This window comes from Acinonyx jubatus, chromosome B1, assembly GCF_027475565.1.
Source record: "Acinonyx jubatus isolate Ajub_Pintada_27869175 chromosome B1, VMU_Ajub_asm_v1.0, whole genome shotgun sequence".
Classification (NCBI taxonomy): Eukaryota; Metazoa; Chordata; class Mammalia; order Carnivora; family Felidae; genus Acinonyx; species Acinonyx jubatus.
The window spans coordinates 94,724,543-94,740,899 of NC_069382.1; the positions used below are offsets into that span (position 1 = coordinate 94,724,543).

The window sequence follows — 16,357 nt, forward strand, 5'->3', positions numbered from 1 at the left end:
AGAAGGATGTATATAATGCCACAACAAATTGAAGTTATAAAATCTTAGAAATTTATAAACCTGGGGGTGCCTGGGTAGCTCAGTCAGTTAAGCATCCGACTTCGGCTCACGGTTCGTGGGTTCAAGCCCTGTGTCGGGCTCTATGCTGACAGCTCAGAGCCTGGAATCTGCTTCAGATTCTGTGTCTCTTCATTCTGCTCCTGCCCCTGCTCACACACTCTCTCTCTCAAAAATAAACATAAAAATACTTTTTTAAAAATTTAGAAACCTGATTTTTAAAAATGTACCTATAGGAGATAGCATCACAACAGTAACATTTAGAAAAAGCATTGAATTATAACAGATTTTATATATATATATACACACACACACACACATACACACTTGTGTGTACCTGTGAGTTCACATAATAGCTGTCTGATATAAATTATTTCAGTTGCATTTCATTTGTGTTGCTAAGAAAGAAGAGCATCTGAGACAAAATTTGCAAAACTCAGAGGCTGGTTTTGGTTAGGTGTTTTTTAAGAGTACTAATTCCTTGTTGTCATGCATTCTATCTCTTATATTGTGGTCAAGATAGTTTTTTTTTTTTAAGTAATCTCCATGCCCAGTGTGGGGCTTGAATTCATGACCCCAAGATCAAGAGTCACATGCTTTAGTGGCTGAGCTAGCTAGGCACCCCAAGACAGTGTTTGTTCGTACATTTAATATTTAGATTTACCCACACATTTATGTTTTCTAGTGCTTTTCCTTGCATTTTTCTTCCATCTGAAGAATTCTCTATTAGTTATTACTTTTGGTGCAGATTTGCTAAAATTAGTTTTTTATGAAAGAATATTTGTCTTCATTTTGAAGGATATTTTCACTCAGTATAGAATCCTATGTTGGTAGATTTTTGTTTCACTTTACTAAGTCAATAGTGAATATTTCAGTCCTTTGTCTTCTAGATTCCATCATTTCCATTGGAAAGTCAGTCAACTAGTCTTGTTGCTCCTTAGAGGTGTAATGGTCTTTGTTGTCTGACGAAGATTTCGGTTCTCTGACTTCTAAGATTTTCTCTTTATCTTTCAACAGTTTTACACTGCTCTTAAAACAGAAGGTGACATTGGGTTGGAACTTTGTGATCAAGGAGGAAAGCAGTAAAATATGAGGTAAAAGTTAATGGTACAGATCATGTAGGGATTTTCAGGATATGGTAAAGACTTTGGGTTTTATTGAATGCTGTGGAGATCTAAGGAATGTTCTAATCAGAAGAGTGACCCATGATCTAAGTTTTAAAAGGATAAATTTGAGTTGCATTGGAAATAAATGTCAGGAAGACCTGTTAGTACATTACTATAATAATGTAGATGAAGGATGACGGTGGCTTGGACTAAGTAGTATAAGATTATTTTTTAAAATCATAAATGAGCAATGAGATATACTCTTAGCATCTGTTAAAAATTTTTTTTTCATCTGTTAATGTGGTGAATGATATTTCCTAACATTAAACTACTCTTGCATCCTTGGGATAAAATAAATCTGTTAGTATATTTTTAACCTTTATAAATTCAGTTTGCTAGTATTTTAGAAAATTTGTAATTTGTTGCATTTATCTTCATGAGTGGGTTTGGAAGAGTAATTTTGTTCCCATATCGTCCTTTTCTGGTGTGGTATATATAGAGAGTACGCTATGAGACTGGCTTAAGAGCAGTTAGGGGGTTTTCTTAATTTTTGAAGTTTCAAGGGACTTATTTGTAGGAGATTTGTAAAACATTCTGGACTTGGTATATCTTTTATGGGTAGATTTTCAACTCAAATTTGATTTAATGATGTGTTTTCCTCAATTGTGTTAGAGGCTGGTCTATTTTTTTCTACTTGGAGACAGAGGTTTTGATTTTGTTGATTATTTCATTTGCTATTAATTTCTCCTCTTATTTTCTTTTGTTCTAATTTCTTTAAGTTTATTTTGCTGTTGTCTTTCTACTTCTTTACTAGGATGATTAGGTCATTTAAGTTTCTAATCTTCATTTTCAATACAGGCATCAAAGCATTTAAATTTCTAAAATAGCACTCCAGTTGCACGTAACCAAGTCTTTATAGGCAGCTTTCATTTATTAAAAGATTGCTGAACACTTATGTGCATTCTTGTACATTGCAGGAAGAAAAATAGATCCAAAAGGGATCTTTAAGAGGTGCGTTTGCAATTTAAGATAAAATATAAAAAATATTTTAAACATATATAACAGGTTTATATTATCATTCCAATTAGAAGTACATTCTAATTTTTAACATGCCTCGACATTTCTAAAAGTTAATTTTTTCAATTCAAGTATATGGGTGTAAGAAATTCTCTTGGGCTATCTTCATAGGTTACTTCTAGTCACATTGCACTGTTTGAAAATCTGTATGATGGTCTTTGGTGTTTATTGAGATTTGCTGTGGTTTACTGATAATTATTATTATAAACACCCCATGTATACTTAGGTTTTACCTAACAGTTGAGTGATAGTTTATTTGCATAAACTATCAGATCTGCCTTTTAAAATTCTATTCTTTTATATACTTAGCTGCTTACTACCAGTTATCACTGTTACCTTGGGCCCAAATTTCTCTTTGTACTGTCACTTGCTTTATATATTTCTTATTGTTTCAGAATTTTTTATTCCTGGTGAATTGCTCTATTTGTCATTATTGAAGCTCACTTGTATCTCAATATTTATTTTTTTACCTTAAAGTCAATTTGATTTATAGTTTCATTTGATTGGCATTTTCTTATTCCATCAATTTAAACTATTACATTGTTACTAAGAATTGTAAAAACCACATAGTTTTTAAATTGGCCAAGTTTACTGTAACTAGTGACATTTGGATTTCTGTTATTTTGTGTGATTTGTTTTTTGCTTCTCTTTGCCTTCAGTGGGGTTCATTTTATTAACTACAAATTGCTGCCTTCCTACTTATTTACTTTTAATTTAACCTAATCCTTTTTATCTCTAAAACCAGTACACCAGTCCTTTCAGGTTTACACTGCTTTACCACCACAGTGAACTTAAATAGGAAACCAAATGTAGTCATTTGCCAATGCTGCTGGACACAACTGGTTCAGACTGCCTTCTGGCATTTGCAGGTTCTGTGAACCATCTTGAACATTTTTTTTTTTACATTTAAAAAGGGAGAATTGTAAAGGATAAAAATGAGAGGTACTTACAATCAACAGACATTCCTTCTTCACCTCTGGAAGGCTAAGTCTTTTCTGTTTAATTACTAGTGACTTTGGTTTTACCAAAAAAACCCAAACCAAAAAACAAAACCCCAAAACAAAACCAACCTAAATCCTATCCAGTTCTTCCCAAATTCAGGATAAGATGAATAGGAATGAATGCCGATTGTTAAGCCTTCTAGACTTAACAAGTATTTATTTGCATTGAAGCTTAGTTTATAAAGTGTTTGAAATATAAATATTTTTCTGGACAGAGGGTCCATTAGCCTTTGAATGCTTTTAAGTTGTTCTATCCCTAGAAGATTAAGCACCAAATACTCTAGACTAGGGGACCTCAATCATTTTCTTACCCCCTAACACCCTAAACGACTTGACACATTTTCGTCAGGAATAGCAATTCTCAAACAGAGGAGCTTTATGAGACTCACTGGGGTATAGAGCTCCTCTATGCCTACTGAAAATTGCTAAGGTCATCATATTGACTTATTCCTGTTTTCTCTTCCAGTATAAAGCTAAATTATTCTGACAACATATCCAATATTAACAATTTGTTTACAAAATCAACAAATAGCATCTGAAGGTTTGAAAAATTTGCTCATTTAAAGACCCTCCCTTATTAAGTAAATTTTTTTAAATGTCTCTAATGACTTGTCCACAAACCACCATCAAGTCAGTTAAGTTCAATATGTGACAATTAAACCTCAGGTGTGCAAAACACATAGTTCAAGGAACAAGTAGGTATAGACTTAATGTAATTACATGACTTGACAAGGTGCATTGTCATCCAAAAATGAATTGCATTTATTATCAATTGCTATTTGTTCACTAGTATGAAGATGCCAATTTACAGACACAGAAAGTATTTTATATACTTTGATCCTGCCATATGTAACATTATTATGGATGTTTGTGAACCAAAATTGTATGCCAAATTTATATTCCTAGAATGTTATCAGTGTAACATCACAAACCATTCTCATGTCAGCTTGTTGAAGCTGAGGGTCTATTACATGCAAAAATCAGTTGATTATTTTTATAGACACATCACACTTGGTTATGATTTTCTGCATTGCACTGGTTACTCTTTGTATTGAAAACAAACTTGGAAATTACGAAATGTAGTTTCCTTAAAAACAAAATTGTTAGCTAATAGGAACTAAACCACCAGAAATTCTTTTACACTAATGACTAGAGTCAGAGTCACAATAGAAATTATTTTAATAATGGTTGAAGAAAAGAAAAAATGACTTGGATGCCATATTAGAACTAAAAACAATTTGATAATTTCATTAAAAAACTGCTTTATATACTGTAGAATTAAACAATGGCTTCATCTTACCAAGTATAAAAGGTAACCACTTTTAATGTGAGTCTGCTTCCAAGACATTAAGCCATAAAATTTTATTTCAGGGAAAATAATACAACACTTTAAAGCATTTCCTAGATTTCCCTACCTTCTAATGACATTTTAACACCTTCTTCTGGATGGGTTCATATGATTTCAAGAGCATTTTGACTCAAGGTCTTAGAAGCACAAAATTTAGGAAATTCTAAAAACAAAACAGGAAGATGCACAGAACATGTATGTAAATCAGAAAGAACAAACAATGGAAGGTGGCTAACCCTTTAATGATTTTGAATTTCAGACCCTTATTTTGTCACACTGGTATCTGTATTAAAAATAAGGAATGTTGGGTTTCTTCATATATGATAATTCACAAAACTGACCTCTTTTGGTCCAGAACTACTTAAAAGTATTCTAAGGCCAAAATACGAAAACTCTAGAAGCCATTATTAAATTTTAGAGATACTACATGAGGAAACTTACAACACGGCTTTTCAGGTATGAATTTATAAGAGTCAAAAAATTCTTCACAGTAATAAGATTTGGTGTTTAGAAGGCAACAAAGGCAATAAAATTAGCTATCAAAGGGATAGGATAGCTGTGAAACTATTTAAAAATACACAAAATGAAAGACCTAAAAAATCATCTAAAATAAAAAAACCAAAATGTGCTGGAGAAAAATAGGATTATACAAGAGCCTAGAATTGGATGAGAGAATAAATGGATCAAGATGCACCAGAAAGATCATTTCCATTTATAGTTTATACACTATAAAAATAAAACATACTGAATTTCCCTTATCTCTGTACAGGATGGGTCATTTTTAGGTAACTATATACTTCCTTAATAATCATCCTATAACTTAGGACAGTAAAAGATTCCAAAGCAAAGATTATACTATTAATTTTTGTTATGGTTATGGATTTTGACCTGCTTGACAGACTGAATAAAATGCTTATCATTCAATTAGCTTCATTAACTTCAATAAAGTTCCGAGTCCTTTAATAATGTGTTTTAATAGATGTGCTTTTTCTTTTAATACTTACTCTAACAATATGCTAGAGGTAGCCTTAGGGATCTGGAAGATGAAAGAGCCATTACCACCTAACAGGTACTGACCACTGTGCCACAGAGGTTAAGTTTTCTTCTTCTAAGCAGCTTCAGTTTAACGTTCTAAGAATTCCAGGTGCCTTTTTATTTAAAGTGTGAAGCAAATACCCTTGAATTCAGCAAGAAAAAAACTTAGACATCTGGCTGTAGTATAAACCCAAAGCTGGTTTTTTTTTAGGAAACACAGGAGTATATGGAAGAACATAAATTTTATTAGTACATTTAAAATTAGATGAGGAAGCAAAATAGCTGAAGTTTTTTGTTTTGGTTAAGAGTTTTGGTCTTTGCATTAATTTCTGTTACTTTTTTATTGAAAGAAAAGATTATGTGCTCCCTGGGAACTTTTAAAATGGTAAGACAAAAAAGGAAATTTCAAACCTGCTTTTCTTTTTGATCATCAAAATTCTGTCTTCTGAAATTGATGGCTTTAAAAGATTAGTTTGCTAAATGGTAGTTATGAAAGATTGTAGAGTAAGAGCATAATATTAGAATCACACTTTAAGCACACTACCAATGACATTTGAAGTCATCAGTGGCTAACTTTAATCAGTGCCATCAGATTTTAAATATTGATACAATCAGTAATGCTTATCATTAATTTTATAGAATCAGATATCACAGGCCAAATTCTACTTAAAACTTCCTAAGTCTAATCACAAAATAACATTTAATTTAGAATTGAAGTTTTCTGGTTGTAAAATTCTAAAAGGTGAGAAAGGTGAAGTTATATTTGTCTTGTCATTTAAGAATCACTTATATGATATTTAAGATCAATGCCAAGGTTTCAACTGTTAACTACCAAATATCACCTGTTAAAAACAAAACAAAATCCTAATGAGAATGTTTATAGGCTTATTACAACTCAAATTCATGAATACAGAGGAATGGTTCTATTTTGGCTCAAACTGAAGTCAGCTAATTTGATCACTGTATTTGAATGCTCATTGTCTTTAAGTATTGATAATTTTTCAAAACAGGTCAAGATGTCCTAATTTGGATAAAATGTTTTCATACTTATTATATAAAAATTGAGCCCCAAGTTCATTAATATAGCTATCTAGGAAGTAATCATAAATATACTGGAAAATTGGCCAAGAAACTCTAAGAAATCTTTATTTCTTCTTAGGAAAAATCTAATTAGTTACACTCTTTTAAACTGAGATTATTATCTGTTTATTCCAAAAGCCCAATTCTTTGGTGTACTGTTTCTAGTTGTTTTAAACTTAAGAATTCTGTATACTGCTAAAGGAATTAAAGCATCACAAACTTTGTGTTAAATAACTTTGTTATTTAAGCAATCTTTGTTTTTATAATCACACTATGATTGGCTATCAGGAGGTGGATTTGGAAACCAAGTGATTTATACTTTTTCATAGAGTAAAAGTGTATTTTAATCATCCTATTTTCTACATACTTAGTTCATATTTGATTATAGGAAAACATTCTAATTTTCTATGTCTCTTCTAAAATAACTTCTAAAATAGTGGCTTTTTATTTTGAAAAAAAATTTTTTTGTCTAGTACTGCATATATTTCCATGCAGATTAAACTGAGCCATACCTTCTACCCCAAACTGTTAAGGAGAACATATTTTTCTTTATATTCAGTAAACAACTACATCATAAGGTTAAACAGCTTTTGAAAATATCATTTAAGTTGGATGAGTAGGAAAGCATACATCTTATCTTTGGATGTATTTAACTTACCAAGTGAAGTGTTATATAAATGTAAGAATTAGAATGTTATAGATCTAAAACACAACTACATAAACCGATTTAAGAAGGAAGGGAAGATGTCAGATATATTAGACAGTTCAGATGCAGAAAGGGTTATTTACACATTTGTTCACAAGTTTTGGAGTTACATAGCTCCTAACGAAGTGGGTGGAGATTTTCTTGTTAACTCAAGAAAAAGCTACGAACTCCCTAATGTGTGCTGTTGAAATACTCCTTCATAACTTTGATGCTCTTCCTGAAATGAACCTATATATTCAACCTATAAATAAAAACCAACTGATGCTTTAAAAAGAAAGTAATTACTAGTGGATATAATTACTTCACTTTAAGAGTATTAAGGAGAAGTTTGAAGACTAGAAGACATTAAAAATATATTGGGTCTATATGATTTTTTTAATGCAAAAAAGGGACATCTCCCTCAAAAAGGATGAATAAAAATCCCTGCAAAATGCACTGCTCCATATGCTCCCCTTTCAGTGCAGACTACATTGTAGAAACAAAATCTCTCTTAAGAGAACTATTTGTGAGAAATAATGACTATCCCTAAAGATATTAAACTCTCAATTTTTACTATGTAAGAAAGTCATTATTAATTCATCTTAATATAAAGGTTTTAGCTTTGGGAAAAAGTGAGCCTTTCAAAATTTTAACTTAGGTTATTAATCTAGTTGATTGGCATGAAACACAAGTGCCATGCATGGTCTATGCCTCTCGTAGGTCTGAAAAGTCATTTCAGACTGTTCCCATACTTAAATGGTTTCAAGCCTCTGGACAGAACTGAACAACGTGAACAAGTCTGGTGATGAAGCACTGATTAAGTCTTAAAATATCGTAATTTCACAGTCCCTTGTCCCATATAATATATATAAGGAGCACCAAAACTGGAGCCAAGATCTGAACAGGTAATGTAACAGCAGGAACTATAATTTAATCACATCATATCATATTACACTTATGTAACATTCTATGCCTGTTGATATGTGTAACATAGTTAAGTTTATTACAAGCATTATTTCCTAAGACTTACGGTATAAGTACTTCTTTTCAAGTATTACCGCTTATTTAAGTGTTTATTTCTTAACATTATGTAAATCAGTGATAAATGTATATAATGCAGTACATTGTGCCATTTCTCCCAACCCTGTGTTCAGATATTAAAGTCAATTAAGAAAAACAAAACAACTATTAAAACTGAAACAAGGCTATCAACATCACACATGAACATCTGAGTCAGTCAATAGCATTTGCCCCTTAACATGAAGGTATTTTCATCATAAATGCCTCATCTTTAGGCTAGTATTATGTTAGCAGCAGCTGGTCTTCAGGACAAATAGATCAGAAGTTTCAAGTGAAAATGACACTGAATTACTCTTGAGGAAACATCAATCCACATTACTAATAAAAGATGCAAACTGCTGGTGTCACCTTAACATAAAAATTGTGTGTTTTCCCTTTCAACATGTGATTTAGTTCATTTATGTGATGACAGCACTTTGGAGTTCTCATGGCACACCAATAAGATTATCTGTTTTAATATTTAAATTATAACTACAATAACTAGAAAAAAGTCAGTGCCTCGGTGGCTTTAAACCACATCAATTTCAATGTTTTTCAAAATGATGATGCAATTAAATCTATGCTTCTGCAATAGTGCAAAACAGTATCCTCTCCTAAATACAGGAGCTGAGGTTTATCCAAGTAGAAGCTTTAAATAAGGTAGATTGTTGCCAACTATATATCAGTCTCGCATATTTGATATAACCTATATACCTATAAACCTTAAACTGACTTATAAATCTATTCTCAGCTAAAGCTTCACATAAGCAGCAATGGAAATGAACAGAAGTGCACTCAATATAAAACACTTTTCAAAACTACTCCAAAAAACAAATGACAAAACGTGGTTAAGAACTGAACGTATGTTGTGTGTACCACATGTAAAAGGAAGAATGGACCTTGGTGATTGCTTGCACTGTCTGAATTATGTGAAGGTAAAATTAAGACTTAGTCCACTTCCATCTCTCCAGAAGATTTAGGATGCTGGGAGCTGTCTTTTGTCATATCTGGTTTAGTTTCAGTCCCACTCTGTCCATCCGTTGGTCCATTGTGTTCACTGTTAGCTTTTGTTTTGTCTTCAGCAACCTCTACTTTTGGTTTGGGCTTGTAAATGATGGGGTTACAAAAATTATCCAGTTCCTAAAGACATGAAGAGAAGTGATTATATTAAAATTACTACAGAGAAAGTTACTATTAACGTTCTAAATTCCACATTAATGTGACATTCCTGAATTTATGTTAGCTCAGATAACCAAGTTTCTTCAAATACGTCAAAGAAGCATTTACTTCTGGGTTAGTGCATGTTAGTGCTGACAGAGAACTCTTCAATCTTTAATAATAATACTCTTTGTATATAATCTCCCTAAAAACTGATTCTTCATAATTTAAATATAGTTTACTTAGGAAGAAATAATTTTTAATTTATTCCTTTAAATTATGCCTGATGCTCTGAGAATTCTGTCAAATAACACCTATTTCATAAACTGATATTTACACAAAAACAGCTTTAATAAGTGGAATTATAGAACTATGTTGAAGGAAAATAAGTCATGAATGTAAATGCAACTTAACAATTTAAAATAAATACAATGTATTTTCTCTGCCCTTATTTCTTTTTAACACAGAAATAAAAGACCATTAAAATCTTTCAAGACCAGTGTCACAGAGATTGGGAGAGGGAAGGAAAGACAGGGACTAACATCTTGGGGGAATGTTTTGTTTTGTAAACGTTTATTTATTATTGAGAGACAGAGCATGAGCATGGGAGGAGCAGAGAGATGGGGAGATACAGAATCCGAAGCAGGCTCCAGGCTCTGAGCTGTCAGCACAGAGCCCAACGTGGGGCCCAAACTCACAAACTGTGAGATCATGACATGAGCGCAAGTTGGACGCTTAACTGACTGAGCCATCCAGGCACCCCACTGGGGGAATGTTGTAGTGGCAAACTGCTCTTATCACACTCTATATTTCATCTGATTAGGAGTAAATTATTATAGCTTTGTTGCAAAACTTTCTCAAAAGGAAAACACTTAGATTTGAATAAAAAAAAAAAAAAACCTGAAAACACACAGAATAAAAAAAAAATCAACCAGAATTTCATCTTCTACAGAGTAACATTAACATTTTGGGGAGCATCCTTCTAGATACATGTCCACGCACACACATATATACAAACCTACAAATCTATGAATGTGCTAATTTATATAGCGAGGTAACTTTTCACTCAGTACATTGTACTCATCTTTATATCTAAATATAAAATCTTTATATCTAAATCTTTATATCTAAAAGATATACGTTGTACTCATCTTCATATCTGAAATCATGTAATGGTTGCAAAGTGTTGTACAGATGCTTCCATTTATCTAGTTTCTTACAGGTATTTGTGTCTTTCAACTTTTTGCTAATTTACCAGGAAGGTTATCTTCCTATACTTGTGTAATGATCGATTTAGGATGAATTCCTAGAATTATGATTTCTGGGTTAAAGGTACGTATACTTCCTTTAAATTTCTACACATATACTGATACAAAAAGAATGAAACAAATTCAACCGAGCTGCTCAGGGAAAACATCCGTTTCTTCACACCCTTGACAACTTTATCTCAGAAATAAGATTTTATCATAGAATTTTACAGATTTCAAATGATGTCAAAAACCTACACTGCAAAGTTTTATAATGGAGATTTAGAAGTCTCATCCAGTCTAGAAAAGTCTGACATATATAACAGTAAGAAGTTGTCACATTGCTTTATTTCACTGTGTAGTAAACTTAAAATTTAAAAACACAGCCTCATGTGACTAAATCAAGGAACAGAGATGTCCCACCTAGAAATCTTTTTTTTTTTTTTTTTCAAAATTAAAATTTAGCCTTAAATTTGTTTTTCTAAGTTCTTTTGCAAGCTGATTATTGCTTAAAGTATGGCTCCCAATAAAAGCGTTTAATGGCCTGGGGTGCCTGAGTGGCTCAGTCGGTTGAGCGTCTGACTCTTGATTTTGGCTCAGGTCATCATCCCAGGGATGTGGGATCAAAGCCCACACTGGGCTCTGTGCTAAGTGTGGAACCCGCTTAAGATTGTTTCTCTTTCTCTCTCCTTCTGCCCCTCTCCCCTGCTTGTGGGTGCTCTCTAAAATAAGAAAAAAAATGTTTAATGGCTTGAACCCATTAAAAAGAAAGTTTCATAGTTACTTACCTTTGACTTTGCAACTATTTCGGAGACTTTCACCACAGGATCTTGAGTGAGACTTAGTTTGTTCTGTGCATTCATCTTACTGTTCAGCCAATTCATGGCTTCACTGATATATTTTTCAACTTTTTCCACTTCAGCTGGATCTAAATGATCATATCTTTCATCCTATTAAAAAAAAAGCCTTTTACTTAATAGAAAATATTTCCATAAGCAACAATAATTTCCATTTAAAAGATTTAGACTCTTATTGAACGTATACCTCCCACATACCCATGTGAAGAAGCCACATACAAATTACACAAAACTGAAGAGACTGGGAGAAAGAAAAAAATCAATGTGGGTTTTTAAAAGGAAAGTCTTTCTGAAGAAGTCAGGTTTTTTCAAAAAATGACTAGTGCAGAATATTCAAGGGAAAAGTACTTAAGAAAGAAGCTGAATGGAATTCAGTTGTTAGGGAATAAAGAGAAGTAGGGGAATAAAGGCATAGTGCAAGCTAGACAGAAAATTCTCAGTATATAACAGAACAACAGTTCTTGATAAAGAGAAGTACATAATAAAATTTTGTCTGAAAAACACAACTACAGCTACCACATAAAGTAATCTAAGAAGTCAGGGTTTAGGATGGTAATCATGAGAAAGAAATGGCAATGCAACAGAAAGAGGATCTCCTGATGGATTATAGATGGGACATAGAAAATAAAGAGAAAGGGAATTAAAGAGTACTCCAAAGCCAAAGAACTGGGAGAATGGTGATGTTGTGTTTTACAACTATAAAGCTTCATCACGTATTCTTCTTCTGCTTGTAGAAGACCCAATTTCTGGGTCCCCACGTTTTTCTGAATTCCCTTCTACTTCATGGATCACATCTTATATTCCTTCCCATTCATCCCTTCACATGCATGTTTTAAAAAGATATCTAGCCTGAGCCTCTTCCCTGAATTCCCAACTCTATATCCAACTTCCAACCTGAATTTCCATTTATAAAGAATGAAATGACCACCTATGTTTCAAAATCCTGATTACACCCCCACCTACTACTCCCAGTTTTCCCCATCTCAGTAAATGGCAACTTCATCCTTCCAGGCCATATCCTTAGAGTCATTTTTGACTCCTCTGTCACATTTACATAAAATCTATCACCAAATCTTACAATGTGCAAACATCTGACTACTACTTTCCCCCTTCAATATGCAAGATTCAAACCTCTATCATTCCTTGTGTTATTCTAATAATGTCTAAATGGGTGTTTCTACATCCTTTAAAAAATGAATCATATCATGTTACTTGTATGTTCAAAAACCTCCAATGGAGGGCACCTGGGTGGCTCAGTTGGTTGAATGTTCAAATTTGGCTCAGGTCATGATCTGATGGTTCATGAATTTGAAGGCTCTGCATCAGGCTCTCTGCTGTCAGCACAGAGCCCGCTTTGGATCCTCTGTACCCTTTTCTCTTTGCCCCTCCCTTCTTCATGCTTTCTCTTTCAAAAATGAATAAACATTAAAAAAAAAAAAAAACACCTCCAATCAATGGTTTCATATCTCAAAGCCAAACTTTTATGATAGCCTACTAGGCACTAGGTTCTAATCCCATTCCCATTGTTTTAAGCCACACTGGCCTCTTTGCTGTTCCTTCAACACATTTTCCCCTTGAGGTTTTGTAACTTGCTCTCCCTTTTTCTACAACTTTTCCCTTACAGTTATCTTACACCTTGAGCCCTCCCTTCCTTCAGTTCTCTCCTAACAGTATATCATCTTATTAGTCTGCCCTTCTCACAAATCTCCTCCACCTTTGGTGGTTCCTTACTTTTTCAATAGTCCTTTATCCCTATCTACTTAAAAAAATTTTTTTATTCATTTTTGAGAGAGAGAGAGAGTGTGAGCAGAGAGAGACAGAGAGAGAGACACACACACAGAATTTAAAGTACACTCCAGGCCGTCAGCTGTCAGCACTGAGCCCGATGCGGGCTCAAACTCACAGACTGCAAGATCATAACCTGAGCTGAAGTCGGACATTTAACTGACTGAGCCACCCAGGTGCCCCCGTATCTGACTCCTTTGAAGTAACTTATTTACTGTTCACCTTTCCCTACCAAAGCATATTAGAAACAGGTTCAATGTTTTGTTTGATGCTTGTAGTTCCAGCATCTTGAACTGAAGACAGAACATAAGAAAAATTCAAAATCCCTGAATGTAGGTGAAGTCTCGTCTTGCTTTGGTATCTTAAACCTGCATACTCAAGACTGCTAAAGCCTGGGGAACATGGGGCCATGTATTGTTATGTGGATGTCCAATGCCATATTGGAAATATTCTTGGTGTTTTTATTTGTCTGCTTCCGTCTTACCTTTCCATTATCCTTCTATTCTTTGTACGTGTATGGACATTTTGGACACTGACAGCAGTGGACACATTCGCAATCAGTGCCTGGATTCTTCTTTCTGGTTGGCTGGATTGTAATCTTATGTTACAAAATTTACAAATCTATTTTGTGAAGCAAGCAACCTCTTTTTACACGTTGTGTAGTACAAAGTAGCATAGGTGATAGGAGTTTGTATGTTAACTTCAGACTGTTCAAGTTTTAATCCTAAATGCATCATTTACTACCAGTGTAATCCTTGATAAATTGCTTAAGCACTGCAGTTTTCTTATGATATATCCTTGTGAGATTAAGATAATCCATGAAAAGTGTTTAAAATTCACTGTTTGGTAAACATAAGTTATTAAGATTACCTGCCTGAATCTGGTGCTACCCTCTCCTGCTTACTGATGCAGTTTTAACTCCCATGATAAAAACTGGGGAAATTATAGTGAATATTTATTCAAAGTAAGGGCGAGCAAACTTGTCCTGCAGGCCAAAACTAACCTGTTACTTGCCGTTTTTTTTCCCCTGGGTTTTTAAATAAAGTTATTTTGAAACACAGCCATACCCATTCATTTACGTACTGTATATGGATGCTTTTGCACTTCAATGGCAGATCTGAACTGTTAGCCTGTAAAACCTAATATATTCACTATTTGTTCATTTAAAAAAATCCTGCTAACCTTGAGTTTAGAGGAAAAAATGGTAAGCCTAATTTTGTCATATCTTACTATTATATAAATGATATTTCCTTTTGGATGTAACTAAATATTTGAAGCTTAAAAACAGTCGGCAGGTTAAAGGTATATAGATTTGGGTGTGCATCTAAAAGAATAAAGGGTACAGGAGATCACAAATGTCTCATAGACTGGAAGACAGAGAGCAACCAAAAGCAAAAGAACAAAATAAAGTCTAGCACTGTCCAGTCTGCAAGAGGCCTATAATAAAAAAAGTTCCAAGAAAAATTCTCTTTCACTGTATCAATAATGAAATCTCTAAGAAGAAAATGATAGATTTAGTCACTGGATTGAAGTGTGGGTTTTAGGTAATTTAAAGAGATTAAAGCAGCATAACTGCACTGTATTTTAAATATATTAGTACCCTTTACAGTAATTTTCTAATAAAAAGATAGGGGTGCCTGGGTAGCTCAGTTGGTTGAGCATCTGACTCTTGGTTTTGGCTCAGGTCATGATCTCATGGTTCATGGGATTGAGCCCCACACAGGGCTCTGCACTGACAGCGTGAAGCCTGCTTGGGATTTCCTCTCCCTCTCTCTCCACTCTCTCTCTCTCAAAATAAACAAATGTTAAAAAAAATAGTAAGTTTAGAGTACAAGGTCTCCGGAATTTGGCAGTAACGACTGCTACAGCTTTGTGGCTGAGAACTTATTACCCCATCCTACCATGTACTATAAAAAACATGCCATCAGCAGCAGCTTGCCCTGTGACTTTAATACCTTGTTTCTGTATGCTTCTATCACTTTCATGACAAGTTGAATCTTTTTTCCCAAGTCGTTTAAAGCTTTTGGTCTCTCTTCATGTTCCATGTACCTCATCTGAATAGGCTGGCCATATTTCTATTAAGAAAAATTTTTGAAAGAAAAAGTTATTAACCGAAAATGACTTTTAACAGAAGACAAGTTTTATTGGACCCTTACATGATGATGAATAGGAAAGAAAGCTGGCCAGATCAAAACATGCCTTCTCTATTTCCCTTACATGAAAATAAATTCCAGTGATTATTTCCTTATGCAATCCTACAGGGATGCCTAATGATTTATGTCTTTCATTTATTAAGATTACCACTTCTTGATTCCTGTCAAATCCAAAGGCAACACTTTTAATTCCTTCAAAGTTGTGTTGAAAATTTCCAAACCTATTAGCCATAAAGACATTATCGCATGCAGAATTTATCTGACACAGGTCGCAAATACTTCTATTATAACTCTGTAAGCAACATGATTACTAGTATTTCCAGATATTCAATATTATCTTTTGAATATTATTTATGTTTGTTAATTAGATGGAAATCCTGGATCTGGAAGTATAGCACTTAAAAAAAACCAAAAAACAAACCTTTGGCCCCTTGCCCCAAGTGCCCGGAATGTTAAAACAGCCTCCAGAATTTTGAGGAAGGGGATGCATTATAAGAATGAATACCTATTTTCTTGTAGATAGTTTATGTACTTAAAAAAAAAATCAGCTTATTTTAGAATAATTTTAGATTTTCAGAGAAGTTACAGGGGAAATAATAGAGCATCAAGTACTTCTCACTGCTTTCCTCTAATGTTAACATCTTACATATCTTGTATTACCACAGTATATACAGTTGTCAAAACTAAGAGACCAACACTGGTACATTAC

The 16,357-nt window shown here is 33.6% G+C and overlaps 1 protein-coding gene and 1 long non-coding RNA gene across 6 annotated transcripts in view; one reads left to right on the plus strand and one right to left on the minus strand.

The window, feature by feature from the left end:
* Positions 1-16,357, plus strand: part of LOC106974537 (uncharacterized) — a 70,019-nt gene that overhangs the window by 40,262 nt on the left and 13,400 nt on the right. The gene's annotated exons all lie outside the window — the stretch shown is intronic.
* The window catches only part of HSPA4L (heat shock protein family A (Hsp70) member 4 like), a 50,058-nt gene continuing 42,001 nt past the window's right edge, over positions 8,301-16,357 (minus strand). For both annotated transcript variants that reach the window (XM_015071791.3, XM_027065804.2), the window contains exons 18-20: positions 15,451-15,570; positions 11,642-11,803; positions 8,301-9,588 (exon numbers count right to left, since the gene is read on the minus strand). In XM_015071791.3, coding sequence (XP_014927277.2) covers positions 9,397-9,588; positions 11,642-11,803; positions 15,451-15,570 — 474 coding nt within the window. In that variant the 3' untranslated portion in view covers positions 8,301-9,396. The remainder of the gene's footprint in view (positions 9,589-11,641; positions 11,804-15,450; positions 15,571-16,357) is intronic.